The following is a 15,861-nucleotide window of genomic DNA, read 5'->3' on the forward strand; positions in this document are numbered from 1 at the left end:
GTTAAGTGTCTGATTTCAGCTCAGGTCATGATCTCACGGTTCGTGGGTTATGCCCCACATCGGACTCTGTGCTGACAGCTCAGAGACTGGAGCCTGTTTCACATTCTGTGTCTCCCTCTCTCTCTGCCCCTCCCCTGCTCGTGCTCTGTCTCTCTCTCTCTCAAAAATAAATAAACATTAGAAAAAAATAAGTTAAAAAAAAAAAAGATCTGCTACTAAAGAATTCTAAGCTAGAGAGATACAAACCTATGGAGTTTTACTTTAATAATCTTTAAGAGTAGATTATGGATACTGAGATGTATATACATACCTTTTACTCTTTTAGTCTCAGACTGTGAATTTTTCAGTTTGCCTACAACAAAACCAAATATAAAAACAGTCACAGTAGGAAATCAGAATAAAGGACACATTATCAAATCAAATCCATTTCACATTACCTTTCATTTTCTGTGGCAATTCATTTGTTTCAATTTCTTCTGAATCACTGCTTTCAATATACTGGACAACAGTTTTTCTTCTAAAATAAAGTGTACACAAATTTTTTATCAAACCAAAATAAAATGAGATATGAAAACATAAGTTTTAATAAAAGCAGTATAATGCCTCCTATTGTTTTAATTCAAGGAACTTTGACAAATGAAAGTAAAATTTCCTAAAAAGCATTTTGCTTACATAACCAGATACATTTATATACAAAATGCAGTACCACTATTATTAAATTTGAAAAAGAAAACCATCCTAAAATAATAATTTTAATATTGAATTTAATATTCAGTAATTCAAATGAAACACCTATATAAAACTAGAACTAAGAATAACTCTTATCAAAGAAAATAATTCCAATATAAAATGAGCAGCTAAGAGAAAAATATAATTCACAATGAAAAATTTTATGTATTTTGTGTAGAAAGTACATTACAGTGATTAAGTTGCTAAAAATAATGGCCTCTGGAGTCAGACTGCCTGTATTCAAATCCCATTCAGCTACTTATTTGCTGTGACTTTACGCAAGTTACTTAATATTCATCTATGCTTTAATTTCCTCATTTGGAAAATACGAGCAAAAATACAATTCACTTCATAGGATAAAATGTGTTACTGTATGCAAAGCCCCTAAAATAGTGCCTGTTGCGCAGTAACATACATGTATAAATTATCATATGTATTGGTTATTAGTTTATCCCATGTCCTCTTTATTTTTATTTCCATGTCCTTTAATCTTATCTGGTCAACCTAATAGTGCTATTCTCAGGCTCATCATGGTCAGCTCAGAATTGTAAGATTTGAGATCCAGATGAGAAACTGAGGTGCCCTGGTTTTGTGCTCAGTTTAAGACAGGTATTAATGAAGAAAACAATTAAAAGCCCCAGTTTTGAGATCCTTATTGGACTAGCTAACAGACTCAGATTTGAAATCACATCTGCAGATATTAATGGTAGAAAACACAGTACAAATAAAAGTCATTTAGACCTATTTCAGAGGGTAAATGAAATTTATAAAGTTAACAGATTCAAGTTAACATCAGAGGAGCATTATGCGCTTTATTCAAATTCTCCCTCTAGTCTACATTAACACAATAGTCTCCATAAATAACTTCATCATATTTTATTTCTACTAAAGGTGAAGAGAGAAAGAACTGAGATGAACAGAGTGTTTCTACCAAGTCATCTAATAAATAGCTGTCAGTTTTTATCTCCTGAAAATAATAGGAAAACTCTTCCAAAGTCAACAAAAACAAAAAACTTGGAAGCTAGATCTTAGTTCCTATGTAAAAGAACAGGAAAGAAAGTGGTAGAAAGGTTAAGTGATTATTAGAAACTATCAATTCACTTCTTTTATAGATTAGTATTACTTTTCTTCACCTATAAAATAGGAACACCCAACCTGCCTAAGTAACAGTGATTTTGGTAGTTTCAAATAACAGAATGAATTTGAAAGAACTACATAACTGAGATATAATGGTCTTATCTCTCTCCTATATATAAGAAAATGGAGAAAGAGTTTAAACAAATATTACATACAATCAAACCATAACAAAATTTACCTTTTGGGGCGGGAGCTAGACAATTCTGACTTGGGATATTTATTCTTTCCCTTGACATCTGAAATACTGGGTTCTCCACTACATCTAGATCCTTTCATTTCAAAGAAAAGGACAAATATACAGAGTATTAGTAAACTGTCTTGACTGAGTATCCTTAAAACTTTGGTTTTCCAACTCAATAGTTCAACTTTCTTAGTATCTTCATTCCTCTTCTTTCAATCAGCCAGCTATTCTCTCTACTAGTTTTTAAGTATAGTATATTCTCACTAAAAAATACCTTCAATTTCTTGTACCCAGTCTTTCCCCTGTAGTCATCCAGCCAATTCCCAAACTGGCTGGCTGAATTTCCTGCTGTACACCAAGGCAGCTAAGAGCTGCTGGAAAAAAATGAACAATAAATAGGTGGCATTACAAGTTTACATTTTCAAATCTCACCTGCTGCCTGTGTCACTTAGCAACTCTTTTATGTATCACTCAGCCTCCCTACCCACTCACCACAGTGGTATATACTGGACCCTTTGCCTAGATTCTTCACTCCCTTGACTCCTAGATGATGACCTACTTCACCTTCAAAGAAAATTGAATACCATTTTCTATAATCCCAATTTTCCTACCTTTTTAAAATTCCCTCAATTAAATATTTCCCATCAACCTTACTTTCTTTCCTTCTAACGTTAATTCACTTATCTATGCTCTTGGTCTCATTGCCCGCCCCCGCCAAGAGGCCTAAAAATTATTCTCTCCATTTTATCCCACATCTCTTATCCACGGATTTCCTTCATAATGCTCTCCCCTGAAAAAAAAAAAAAAAAAAAAAAAAAAAACCCTCAACTCTGCCTTCATCTCCAACGATTTTTGTTTCTATTTCAAACTTAGCAAAATACATAATAGCATACAACTGTCATTTCCAATTCTTCACTTACTATTCTATCTGAAAATATTTTCAGTTTTTCTGTTCTAACCAATCTTCAGAAATTAATTTTCCAAAGGCCATTAACAGCTACACCAGCTATTTAACTGCTAAATCCAGAGTTCTCTTTTCATTTATCCTCTAACTTCAGAATTTGGCTCTAACCTATCTTTCTATTCTTATCTGCTATTATTCATGCATATTACATTATTATTAACATAAACTCCCAGAACAAAATAGGTTTTATGTTGTTCTTTTGTTTTTACTGCCCTTTCATGAATTTTTTTTCTCAACCAAAAATGTTCTTCCTTAGCTTCTCTGACTGGTATACAACCACCCAATTCCATCATGACCTCCTTGATGAAATTTTTCCTACCAGTTCTCCCGAGATTTTTAGAAAAAAATATCTAAAATTTTTGTATATTACAAAGCCAGAGCTTGAATTACATCATCAAACTGGAAAAATTTAAATCAAATATGGGGTCATGGTTCAAAAGTAAACTTTACCTTTGATTAGTCCATCTGCCTTTTCACTGGTATTTCCTCCAAGTTTCATAGTTTGATCGTTAACATTACACTCCTGGATGAAAAGGCATATTTCTTACAAAGCACTGCTGTCAGTTTTAAATAAACTTAAAAAGCATCCTATTTTATACTGCTTTGCTTTACATAATAGAGATTACTTATATTGCTATCCCATTCTGGGGCAATTGGGGGAGATGCATTAAGTGAAGAGGAAAAATAAACCAATTAAAATTTTTTTCACAGCTATCTCAAAAGTGAACACTAGTTGGTCTTTATCTGTTCAAAAGAAATACAAATAACAAAACTCAGTTATAAATGGCATATTCATTAATGTAAGAAACACTTGTGAAATGGAATTTACTTTAGAATTAAAAGGAATTCTCAGACTACAAACTTTCAAACCAAGAGTCCCTACTCAGTAAATAACTTATCTTTAATGAGGCCCTCATTGCCATCTTGTTCTCTGGAACTCCCAGGGGGTAGATGCAATAGTACAGATCCTAGAGTACTAGGATATTCTATTCTATCATATTCTTTCTATTGAGGATTTTCTTGCCAGCCCGGACTTTTTCTTTTACCCTTCATGTATATCCCTTTGGTTCAAAATGTATCAATGCAGACATATGTACAAAAACTTCTATGAAAGTACAATTTTATATCTCTTTGTAAAAATATTTTTAAATGATTCTAATGGGAAGGGTTCCTCCAATCTTTAATTCTTGACTCAATGATTCTGTAGGGATGAATGACAAATGCCAATTGGTTTGAATTTAATTCTTCCCATTGAAAAAGAGAGGTGATGAAGTCATACTGAATGGAGATAAGAACTGGTGGTCAAGAGTAAAAAGTAATTTCTGCTGAGATTAGGGCTAATAATGGATAGTTTGATTTTAGTTTAAAAAAAATAAAATTTGAAACATCTTACAAAATCCCAGAGTTAAATTTTACTAAAAATGTAGTTGAAAAGATCCATCTCCTTCTAATGGTATGAGTCTAAATATGTTGAAAATCTAAAATATAACAGGTAGAAAAATGTAACTAAAGGAATTATTTTAGATAAATAAGTTTTTATCTTTTTTTTCAGAGCTCAGGGTATTTTTACTTTAACCAATGTCAAATATTTATTATTTAAGATTGAACAGCCATTAAATATTAAATACATGATACACTACAACCCAAAATTGTAATTTTTATTAGAGCAGTATTACACCATTGTTTTTTTTTCTTACAAGCTAGACAAATGGATTTTTTTTAAGTTTTTATTTAAAATCCAGTTAGTTCACATACAGTGCAATATTAGTTTCAGATGTAGATTTTAGTGATTCATCACTTATATACAACACCCAGTGCAAGAAACTGATGTTAAAAATGCTTCTCACCAAATGTTATACCTAGTCTTCTTCAATAATTAGCACAACCATTTATATTTAACAACATGGAAAAAAGAATCAGAGATTCATCCACAAATACATGTGGATGTCCTTTACATTACTGTTTTATATTAAATGATTAAAAAAAGTCCTTTACGTTACTGTTTTATATTAAATGATTTTGCTCAGTAAGTTTTTTCTTCTGAGAGTTCAAATGTAAACCTACGAAGTCCAACCTATTAAATCATACTACATTCCAATCTAATGGAACTTAAATCAATGACATTTCACTCTGTAAGCCTGGAATATCTAAATTTATTTAAAAGTGTAATTTTTGTTGCAATAAATTCTTAGCTGGAAATCACGTTTTTAGCCTCAATTGTAAGGAATGGGGCAAACTAAATATCCTAAAACCTTCCTACTTAAACACAATACCTTAAATGCATGGCTGATTCTGGGGCGGGGGGTGGTGGGGAGGGAAAGCCTTACTGATGATAATTTTTTAAGCTATTAATTGCTACCGAAGCTGTCAGTATAGTCTTAGGTGATGTTCTTCTGTTTTAATTACCAAATTAGGAAGAACAGGATGTAAAGCATCAAACTACTCATGGTAAGCAGTTGAATCTCAGACATTCAAATGACAGAGTTAAACTCCCAATAAAAGTACAAAGAAGAAAATGCAAATAAGTGCAGAAATTAATAAATAGACTCTCAATATGCAGTGGCAGGAATGATATGCAGCCTCTTTAAAAACTAAAAAATTACGGACACCTGGGTCACTCAGCCAGTTAAGCGTCTGACTCTTGGTTTCAGCTCAGGTCATGATCTCATGGTTCATGGGTTTGAGCCCCATGTCGGCCTCTGTGCTGACAGCACAGAGCCTGTTTGGGATTCTCTCTCTCCGCCCCTCCCCTGTTCTCTCTCTTTCAAATAAACCTTAAAAAAATAAAGAAAAACTTAGAAAAAAAAAAAAAAAAAAAAAAAAAAAAAAAAGAGGTATTTTGCATATGCCATTTTCTCAGCTATTTCCTACTTTAAGTTCTTTGGATTTTCATCTGAGAATGAAAAACAATTGTTTCACTCTAACATTTATTTTTTCCATTAAAATGAATTCACTTTTAATTCTTAGAAACTAAATATAAATATATTGTGTTTGTATGCCATGTGTAAAAATATATATTAGGTAAGTATCAAGAAAGTTACCCATGTTATCATCACTAGGACACAATTAGCACTGTGTGTGACTATATTCAGACATACATAAACATGCCTTTCCAAAATGAGGACTCAACTCATAAATGTGTACCTGGCCTTTTTTTTTTTTTTAAACTAAAAATATCATAAAAATAAGTATTCTTCAAAGAACAGGATTTTGTAGTTGCATAATATTAAATTTTATGACTATTTATTAACATAACTGTTACCTTATTGAAAGTAGTTTCTTTTGTGCCTTTAAAATAATGCTGGGGTTCGGGGGAGAGATTTGTACTTTTCTATCTCTGAAAAAAAATGCATTTCTAATAACTTTCTTACACAGTTTCTCTGAAATGGCATTACCGAATCACAGATTATAAACACTTTTAGGATTCTTGCTATATATTACCCAATTACCCTCAAGAATTTAGTATCCAACTTTCACTCTTATCAGCAAGCAACACATAAGAGAGGCCTTTCACCATTTCTCTGAAAACACTGGATATTATCAATTTTTTGGCAAATTATTTTTTAATGGTAAAATTAAAAGGTCTTATAATGAACCAGAGACTTCGGAGAAAACACTCTAATACTTTACCTTCTTCAGTTGACTTTTTTTAATTCTCTCAACAGGAAGAGGTTTGCCATCATGGAAGTTGGTAAGAATTACTGCAATGGCTGTCAAAGTTTTGCCCTTAAAAAATGTTTTAAAAGACAAATGGTCAGATTCTGAAACTCAGTTGGCCATAGAACATTCTAAAACCAATTTAAAAATCAAGTAAGCAAATATTATGTAGTATTCAAGGCCATAGGAACATACTATTGTATTAAATAATCTATGTATTAGTAAAAGTATTTTGTTGATTAGGAAATGCCTTCCCACACTGTATTACTAAGAATTATTAAACGATGTACTCCATGAAATACTATAAGCATCCCTGAGAAATGTCATTCTATTAAGTGATTGCTGTCCTAAGATTTTACATTTAACTCTGAACTAATAAATTTATCATGAAACTACAACTATTTGCTTGCCATGTAGTTCAGAGCTAATTTAAAATGGTTAGTAATTCCAATATGCACATGATATAATCATTTTATTTCATTTAAAGATAACTGTAATACTTAAAACCCGTAACTTATCAAGCATAAAGGACATGGTGTTTCTTATGCAATTTTCTTAAATAAAAACACATAATCTTTCATTATTTTCCATAGCTGAATTTGTAATTAGCAACACAGACAGAACTCTCTGGCAATTTTAAAATTTTTTTTTTTTTTTTTTTTTTTTACGTTTATTTATTTTTGAGACAGAGAGAGACAGAGCATGAACGGGGGAGGGTCAGAGAGAGAGGGAGACACAGAATCGGAAGCAGGCTCCAGGCTCCGAGCCATCAGCGCAGAGCCCGACGCGGGGCTCGAACTCACAGATCGCGAGATCGTGACCTGAGCTGAAGTCGGACGCTCAACCGACTGAGCCACCCAGGCGCCCCTCTGGCAATTTTAAAACAGTTAAGGCAGCAGTTTTCTAAGTGTAGTCCACAAGCCCTAGGATTTCCCAGAACCCTCTCAGGAGTGTATGTGCAGTCAAATCCATTTTCATAATACTACCAAGACATTATTTGTGTTATATCTTTAGTAATGCCACAAAATGGAGTTGTGGGTAAAACTGCTGGTGCCTTAGCATGAAACAAAGCCATTGGCACTACATTATACATTGTATTTTTAGCTGCCACATACTCACAGTTTAAAAAAAAAAAAATGCCAGTTTCATTTTAAGAATGTTCTGTAAGAATATTCTTGATGAAGCAGTACACATGAATTTTATTAAATCTTGCCTCAAGTACACACCTTTTTAATATTCTGTATAACAAGATGGGAAATACATATAAATTACTTCTGTTGCACACCAAAATATGAGGATTATCTACAGAAAAATTACTTGTGAGACTGAGGTTACAACCTCAACTAGCCACCATGCACCACCATGCATCATCACTTTTTCATGCTTCATTATTTTTACTTGAAAGAATGACCAATAACCAGTTATTCATGACTGAGTGGTAGACTTTTTCTTGAAAAATGAACAAAGTAAGGCTATCTTTAAGGGCAAATAAACAGATTTGTTGTTAATGGTAAGATCTGAACTTTCAAGCAAAAATTAGAATGTTGGAACACTTATATCTGACACGAGCACAGGCAGCTTCCCAAAATATAAATGCCTAATATGATCAGCAGTAATATCAAAGAGTGTAAACTTTTGATCCTATACAATGAAATGCATCAACATCTGGCAGATGTGTGTAACTCAGTGAACCAATATTTTCTAAATAAGCAATGCCTGATGTTATAAAATCATGCATGATTAAAATATCCTTTCAATGGGCAAGCTAAACCAATGAATTTTAATGGAACAGAATACAAAACCATTCTAATACCATTTTTAAATTCTACATTGTAACTACTAACCTTTAATAAACTAATACTTGCTTAATTTCACTGTTGTATCAAAGAATTATAAAAGTTATCTAAAAAGGCTATTAAAATCCTCCTCCTGTTTCCCAACTACCTATCTGCATGAGAACTAATCTTCGTTATGTACTTATACCAAAACACCATGTTACAACAGACTGAATGAATAAGCAGTTAGGACAATTCAAAATTCATCTTATTAGACCAAACATTAAAGTGATTTGCAAAAATGTAAAACAATGCCATTCTTATCAAAACTACTTTTGTTTGGGAATAGTCCTTTTTCATTTAAAAATACACTATTTATGTTAACAAGTAATGTATTTATTAACTATTATTTTAAAATAACTTAAATTTTTTTGTTTTAATGTCTAATACTATAAATATGGATATAACTCACAAAAACAAAAAGCTCTTTGAAATCCTCAAAAATTTTTAAGAGTATTAAGGGTTACCGAGACCAAAAAGTATAAAAACTGCTGGTGTAAGGCATCATAAAGGTATATTTAATACTCTGTATATCACAATACTATGATAGAATACAGTTTCATGTAACATTGTTGTCTTTCCCTTTTTTTAAAGAAGATTCATGAAAGATAATCTACTTGAATTTGAAAAATGAGAAACACATGTTTACACATTATTGCTAATCAACCAAACAAACCAAAAGAAAAAAAGTAGCCACATTTTAAGTGAAAAGACTTAAGAGAAAACTGCTCCATACTGAAAGTGAAATCTAGTCCCACACTGACACCAACATATTCATATCTCTATCGACTTCAAAATTACTTCTATAAAATCATAATTACAAAATAAAATTAACCCAAGGGGCGCTTGGGTGGCTCAGTCGGTTGGGCAGCCGACTTCAGCTCAGGTCATGATCTCATGGTTGGTTAGTTCGAGCCCTGCGTCGGGCTCTGTGCTGACAGCTCAGAGCCTGGAGCCTGCTTCGGATTCTGTGTCTCCCTCTCTCTGTGACCCTCCCCCGTTCATGCTCTGTCTCTCTCTGTCTCAAGAATAAATAAACATTAAAAAAAATTTTTTTTTAAATAAAATAAAATAAAATTAATTCAAGAAAAAAATAATTACCAAACCCATATCATCAGCTAAAATTCCTCCATGGACATTTTCTGGTCGATCCTTCTCAGAAAAATTTGTTATTGTGTTGTAGTAGAAGTCACTTCGCTGTTCCCAAAACGGTGGAAGGTCTTTACTGTTTTCCCGTGAAACCATCCAAGCTAGAGCTTGTTTTTGATGTGGAAGCAATGGTGTTTCAACAGCCTATAAACAAAAGGAATGTCTTAAATAGAAATAAAACAAATCATTTTTTTTCCCCATGCAGATTCTGGAAAACACTTGATCTTGTGCTAAAAACTATATAGATACACAGCGTATTTTAAAATTCCAAATAGTTTTAAATAGAAAATATTGGCTCAGTACCTCAGCTGGCTCCATTTCATGAGTTTTATCATCTTCTTTTAAATCTTCAAACAATTTGTCAAATTCTGTTTTAAGCTACAACAAATAATACCAAGAAACATCATGAAACAAATTAAAATAATCTCACTTCAGACTTTTCAAATCATTTAATTAACTAAAAGATTTGACTACCAAAAGGTACCTAAAATATTCTTTGAGTTGCTACACTGTTCACTGAAGCAGTATGAATAGGTGCTTTGGGTATAAAAGGTTAACCATAGGGGTGCCTGGGTGGCTCAGTTGTTGAGCGACCGACTTCGGCTCAGGTCACGATCTCACAAGTTCGTGAGTTTGTGCCCAGCATCAGGTTCTGTGCTGACAGCTCAGAACCTGAAGCCTACTTCAGATTCTGTGTCTCCCTCTCTCTGCCCCTCCCATGCTCATGCCCTGTCTCTCTCTCTCTCTCTCTCTCTCTCTCTCAAAAATAAACATTAAAAAAAAAATTTTTTTTAAGGTAACCGTGTTAGAATCAAAAGAATACAGAAGAGAGAAATCTGAGGCTTGTCCCAGTTTTCACAAACTAACCCATATACAACACTGGGCGAGAGACTTAACCTTTATGGCCCTTTATCTTATTCCTGTAAAATGAAAGGGATAATTTAGATTTAGAGTGTCTCTAAGGTTCCTTCTGCCACTGAAATTCTGTGAGCCTATTAGTTGTATTCAAACAATTTTGGCAGATCCTACCAGGCACATTTGACTTTTTTCATGTCAAAGACATTTCATTTACTATTACTAAAACAAAGAACTTGCTATGTGCTACAAAATATTAAGAGATGATTTCAATCTTACACTAATTTAGCTGGTTCTTTAATTTTTTTTTTTTTCAACGTTTATTTATTTTTGGGACAGAGAGAGACAGAGCATGAATGGGCGAGGGGCAGAGAGAGAGGGAGACACAGAATCGGAAACAGGCTCCAGGCTCTGAGCCATCAGCCCAGAGCCCGACGCGGGGCTCGAACCCACGGACCGCGAGATCGTGACCTGGCTGAAGTCGGACGCTTAACCGACTGCGCCACCCAGGCGCCCCTAGCTGGTTCTTTAAACTGATCTAGTCTAGGGGCACTTGGGTCGCTCAGTCAGTTGAGCAGCCGACTTGGGCTCAGGTCACCATCTCACAGATAATGAGTTTGAGCCTCACATCTGGCTTGCTGCTGTCAGTGCATAGGCCACTTTGGATCCTCTGTCCCTCCCCCACTCATGCTCTCTCTCTCAAAAATAAATAAAAACATTAGCACAGGCTCAAGCCCTACTAATAATGATCAGGTAAAATATGGCAACTGCAATTAGACAAAAAGGCTAACACAGATGGGTAAAGACAAAAAAGATTTGATGTGAATTATAGACTAATCTCCATTGATTTATTTTACATCTTTTTTTCTAAATTAACTCAGCCTAACAGTATCTTAGCTCACAAATTAGACAAAGTAAGAACTATACTAATGCTAAGATTTGGAATTAATTTCTCTTTGCATTTCATTTGCAACCTTATTGAATGAAAAGTTTCAAGTTTCAATTTTTTAAAGTTAATATTTGGACATTAAAAAAATTTCATGTAATACAAAAATATTAAAACATACTAAAACATCCCATGCCTATCTATACAACAACACATGTGTTTTAAAATATGTATGAATGTGTATGCATTACCTATCATTACTTTCCTTTTACATAAATGTTTTTCATATATATTCTATTTATTCTACAGCATGTTTCATAACTTAATATATCTGAAGATCACAAATACCAGCATATACATATTTATCTTATTCTTTTAAACATCAATCTTCAACATTTAACATTTACTTTTAAGATTATAAAATAAAACAGAAGCATACCTGTTCAGTTGTCATCTGTACTGCAGCATGAACTGGCATACTATAGCTTGGTCCAGCTCTTCCAGAGCCCCAACTACTTTCTAAACTGAATCCTAAAGCTGCAATTTACAAATGAAAATAATAAAATCACCAAATGAATTATCTTTCAGTAAGTAACTTTTAGAACTTGTATAAGTTGCATTAAAAAAAAAAAATCAATATATTTCAAAGATTTTTTAAAAATTGAAAGTCATTCAGGGACACCTGGGTGGCTCAGCAGGTTAAGACTCCGACTTTGGCTCAGGTCATGATCTTACAGTTTGTGAGTTCGAGCCCCGTGTCAGGCTCTGTGCTGACAGCTCAGAGCCTGGAGTCTGCTTCACATACTGTGAATCCCTCTCTCTCTGCCCTTCCCCCATTCACACTCTGTCTCTCTCTCTCAAAAATAAACATTAAAAAAAATAAAAACTAAAAGTCATTTAAAAAATACATTATTAAAATAATTCCACATTATTTGAACAAACTCTTGCCAGATAAATACTTCTACTTCATTCGCTATTGGGAGATTCTTTTTGTCTATAATTTATCAAAGACAATACTTGCAAATTAGGGATTTCCAGATATTATCATTGGGGGAAATTAGAGGAGGGAATATAGCACCTTTTTGTACATATGTGTGCGTGTACGCGAACACACATACTCCCTCCTATAAATCTATAATTATTTCAAAATAAAGAGAAAAAAATTCAGGGATTTCCTTAAAAAGATTCCTGAGAAAAGTTACAACTCAGAGCCTTCAACACAAATGGATTAGCCAAACTCAAGAAAAAATGTTTTACAATTCCTGCATCTTATGATATCAAAATAATAGAAGCTTAAACCCTAAACTTACTTTTTGGTGCAGGACCCAATTTAAATCCATGTTTCTTTAACTGATCTAAAACCGCTTTCCTATTTTCTTCTTTTCCCCAAAAAGTCATATGGAGAGGCATGGTAAAAGCATTGTTTGCACCAAAAGGAACGACCCTATTATATTTAAAAGCAGAAAAAAAAGGAGGGAATTAGAACTGTTATTTTCCACTTCCATGAAGAAGAATGTGACTATTAAATATTAGAAGTGTTGCATTTTAATTTTGCAAAGAAGTAAAATAAAGAACTATTTGGGCAAAGTAGAAAGACAGAAAAAGTACAGGGAACAGGATCAAAAACAACCAGAACAAAAGAGTGATTTTTAGGAACAGAAAGCCAGAAGAAACGGAGAAGATGGAATAAAGCAGAATAGCCTATAACTGAGATTATAAGACAGGTAAAATAGTAAATTTAATTGAGAAGGTGGAGCTTTCACTAAAGGAACCACTATAGGTAGCAACTATTCTGAGAATGGGGACTGAATTGCAAGAATTACATCTGACCCTTGAACAGCATGGGGTTTAGGTACGCTGACCCCCTGGTGCCATCAAAAATCCACATATAACTTTTGACTCCCCCAAAACAACTAATAGCCTAATGTTGACCAGCAGCTTTACCAACAACACAACACATATTTTGTAGTTTACAGGAATTACATACTGTGTTCTTAAAGTAAGCTATAGAAAACATTAACAACATCATAAGGAAAATAAAATACATTCACATTACTATACTGCATTTATTAAAAAAAAAATCTGCATATAATGGGGCCCAGGCAGGTCAAACCATTTTGTTCAAGGGTCAACTGTTTTTCTGATCAAGGATTCACTAAAAGTTTATTCTCAGTATCTGAAAAATTTAATAAACTGAGATTGGAGAAAACAAGTAAAGTGAGAAGATATTACTGAACATTTATCATCAAACTTCACCTTTTCATATCCTCAATATTCCATACTTCAACTGAGATCACAAACTAAATGCCTAAAAGAGAAAAGATAACCAAGGAGACTGGGAGTTTAAAAAAAAAAAAAAAAAAAAAAAAGAAGTGGTAGAACTGGGAGAGGCAGTAAGGGCATTACGCAGGGTATTAAAGCAGGAGCTGCTACTCTGTTCCAGTCAACTAATGTCCTGGAAAATGAAGGTCAGATCTGCCATTTGTCAACAGAAATATTCATAAATAATTTTTACATTAGGGAACAAGTTACCCTGTATAAAATGCAGGATATCCAGGTATTTGAATACTGAAAATAAAACGAAAAATTGTAAAACATGTAGGCAAAATGAAATGCACCTACATATGATCACAGGCTACCAGTTTACCACCTCAGGTTTAAACAAACAGTTCCCAACTCCCAAAACTATGCACTAAAAGGCTTGGACAGATGGTGTGGGCTTCCTAATATCTGAGCAAAGTCAATTTTTCTCTGTGGTAATAATTCAATAGGAAAGTGAAAGAACAGTTGTTTCATGGCTAAGGTAGTAGAGGCAGATGAGAAAAGAATTAACATATTAATTGAACACATACTAAAGGCACAGTGACAAAAGATGTCAGGGCAACTATACTGACTCTTAACAAATTCAAAGATTGCAACTTACAATTATTAAAACTAAACTCTGAAAGTACATTACCCTTCAATTTGTGCCAATTTGTTGTCCATGATATAGGCCAAAGCAGCTGCTAGATCTTTCTTTAAATGGCCAACCTGATTTCCATTCACATTGTTTACTTTAACTGCATTCTTATCATAGGGGTTATTGGGTTCCCGTTGTAATGCAACCATTTCATTATTATTAACCTAATGAAATAATCAACAGATAATATTATAAATAATAAACATACAATAGGAGCTTTCTTCATCAAACTTTATCTGGGATTTCCATTCATTTTTTAATGCTTACCAAATAACACTTCATATAAGAAATATGTATTTTCTTGGATTCATATTTGTAATAGTAATATAAAAAGCATATTTTATAATGATTCTTTTACAGCGTTTTTTTAACTTACATTCACTGGGAAGTTAACAAATCCTTGATATCTGAAAGATACAATCAAAACTAAATAAAAGATTCACACTATCTAAAATTTTCAACATCATAACTTCTGGAAACAGGTAATCTTTATGGAGTGCTTATTACATACCATTATTCTAAGTACATAACAGAGATTTGACTTTTTAAATCCTCACAACACTACTGGTAGATACTGTCATTACACCCAATTTTACAGATGAAGACTAAAGCATAGAAAAGTTAAGTAACTTGCCCAAAGTCACAAAGCTAGTAGTATAGCAGAGCTAGAATTTAAATCCAGGAAGGCTGGTTCCTAAGTCTGATTTCTCCAGACTCTAAAAGGGGGAAAGATGTTAATTATAAGTCAGAATGGATCTGAATAAGAAAATATATCCAGCCTTCAACTCATGCCATTTCTGATTTCACTTGACTAAAAGTTGGCTGAAGATAACATCATTGAAAAATGGAAGAGTAAGGACTTTTGAAAATTCTTGCATAAAAGCAATGAAAAAACTGACAGAAATGGTCAGAATCAACTTTTCCAGACATCTGGAAACCAGCCAAAATATTGGAGAAACCCTGGGCAGGGGTGTTAATTCAAGAAAAACAACTGATGGACACCTGGGTGGCTCAGTTGGTTAAGCATCTGACTTCGGCTCAAGTCATAATCTCCTAGTTTGTGAGTTCGAGCTCCATGTCGGGCTCTGTGCTGACAGCTCAGAGCCTGAAGCCTGTTTCAGATTCTGTGTCTCTCTCTCTCTCTCTCTCTCTCTGCCCCTCCCCCACTCAGTCTCTGTCTCTCAAAAATAAATATTTTAAAAAATTAAAAAAAAAAAAAAACAAGGAAGAAAAACAGCTGAACATTAGTGCCCTAGTTCCATCTCCAGCTTTCAGCTGCATGATAGCCTTTAAAAATAACAATCTTCTGTGGGTGCCTGGGTGGCTCAGCCAGTTGAATGCCTGACTCTTGATTTCAGCTCAGGTCATGATCTCATCATGGCTCATGGGGTACAGCCCCTCCAGCTTTGTGCTGACAACACGGAGCCTGCTAGGGATTCTCTTTTTTGCCTCCATCCCAGATCAAAATAAACAAACATTAAAAAAAAAATAATAACCTATGAAAATTCT

At 33.6% G+C, this 15,861-nt stretch overlaps 1 protein-coding gene across 7 annotated transcripts in view; it reads right to left on the reverse strand.

Moving 5' to 3' along the window:
• Positions 1–15,861, reverse strand: part of HLTF (helicase like transcription factor) — a 52,109-nt gene that overhangs the window by 28,478 nt on the left and 7,770 nt on the right. For all 7 annotated transcript variants that reach the window (XM_030330238.2, XM_032594675.1, XM_030330239.2 and 4 more), the window contains exons 3-12: positions 14,350–14,516; positions 12,704–12,837; positions 11,833–11,930; positions 9,956–10,030; positions 9,605–9,796; positions 6,642–6,737; positions 3,462–3,534; positions 2,045–2,135; positions 438–517; positions 311–352 (exon numbers count right to left, since the gene is read on the reverse strand). In XM_030330238.2, coding sequence (XP_030186098.1) covers positions 311–352; positions 438–517; positions 2,045–2,135; positions 3,462–3,534; positions 6,642–6,737; positions 9,605–9,796; positions 9,956–10,030; positions 11,833–11,930; positions 12,704–12,837; positions 14,350–14,516 — 1,048 coding nt within the window. The remainder of the gene's footprint in view (positions 1–310; positions 353–437; positions 518–2,044; positions 2,136–3,461; positions 3,535–6,641; positions 6,738–9,604; positions 9,797–9,955; positions 10,031–11,832; positions 11,931–12,703; positions 12,838–14,349; positions 14,517–15,861) is intronic.

The sequence above is a fragment of the Lynx canadensis genome, chromosome C2, assembly GCF_007474595.2.
Source record: "Lynx canadensis isolate LIC74 chromosome C2, mLynCan4.pri.v2, whole genome shotgun sequence".
In the NCBI taxonomy this organism is placed as follows: Eukaryota; Metazoa; Chordata; class Mammalia; order Carnivora; family Felidae; genus Lynx; species Lynx canadensis.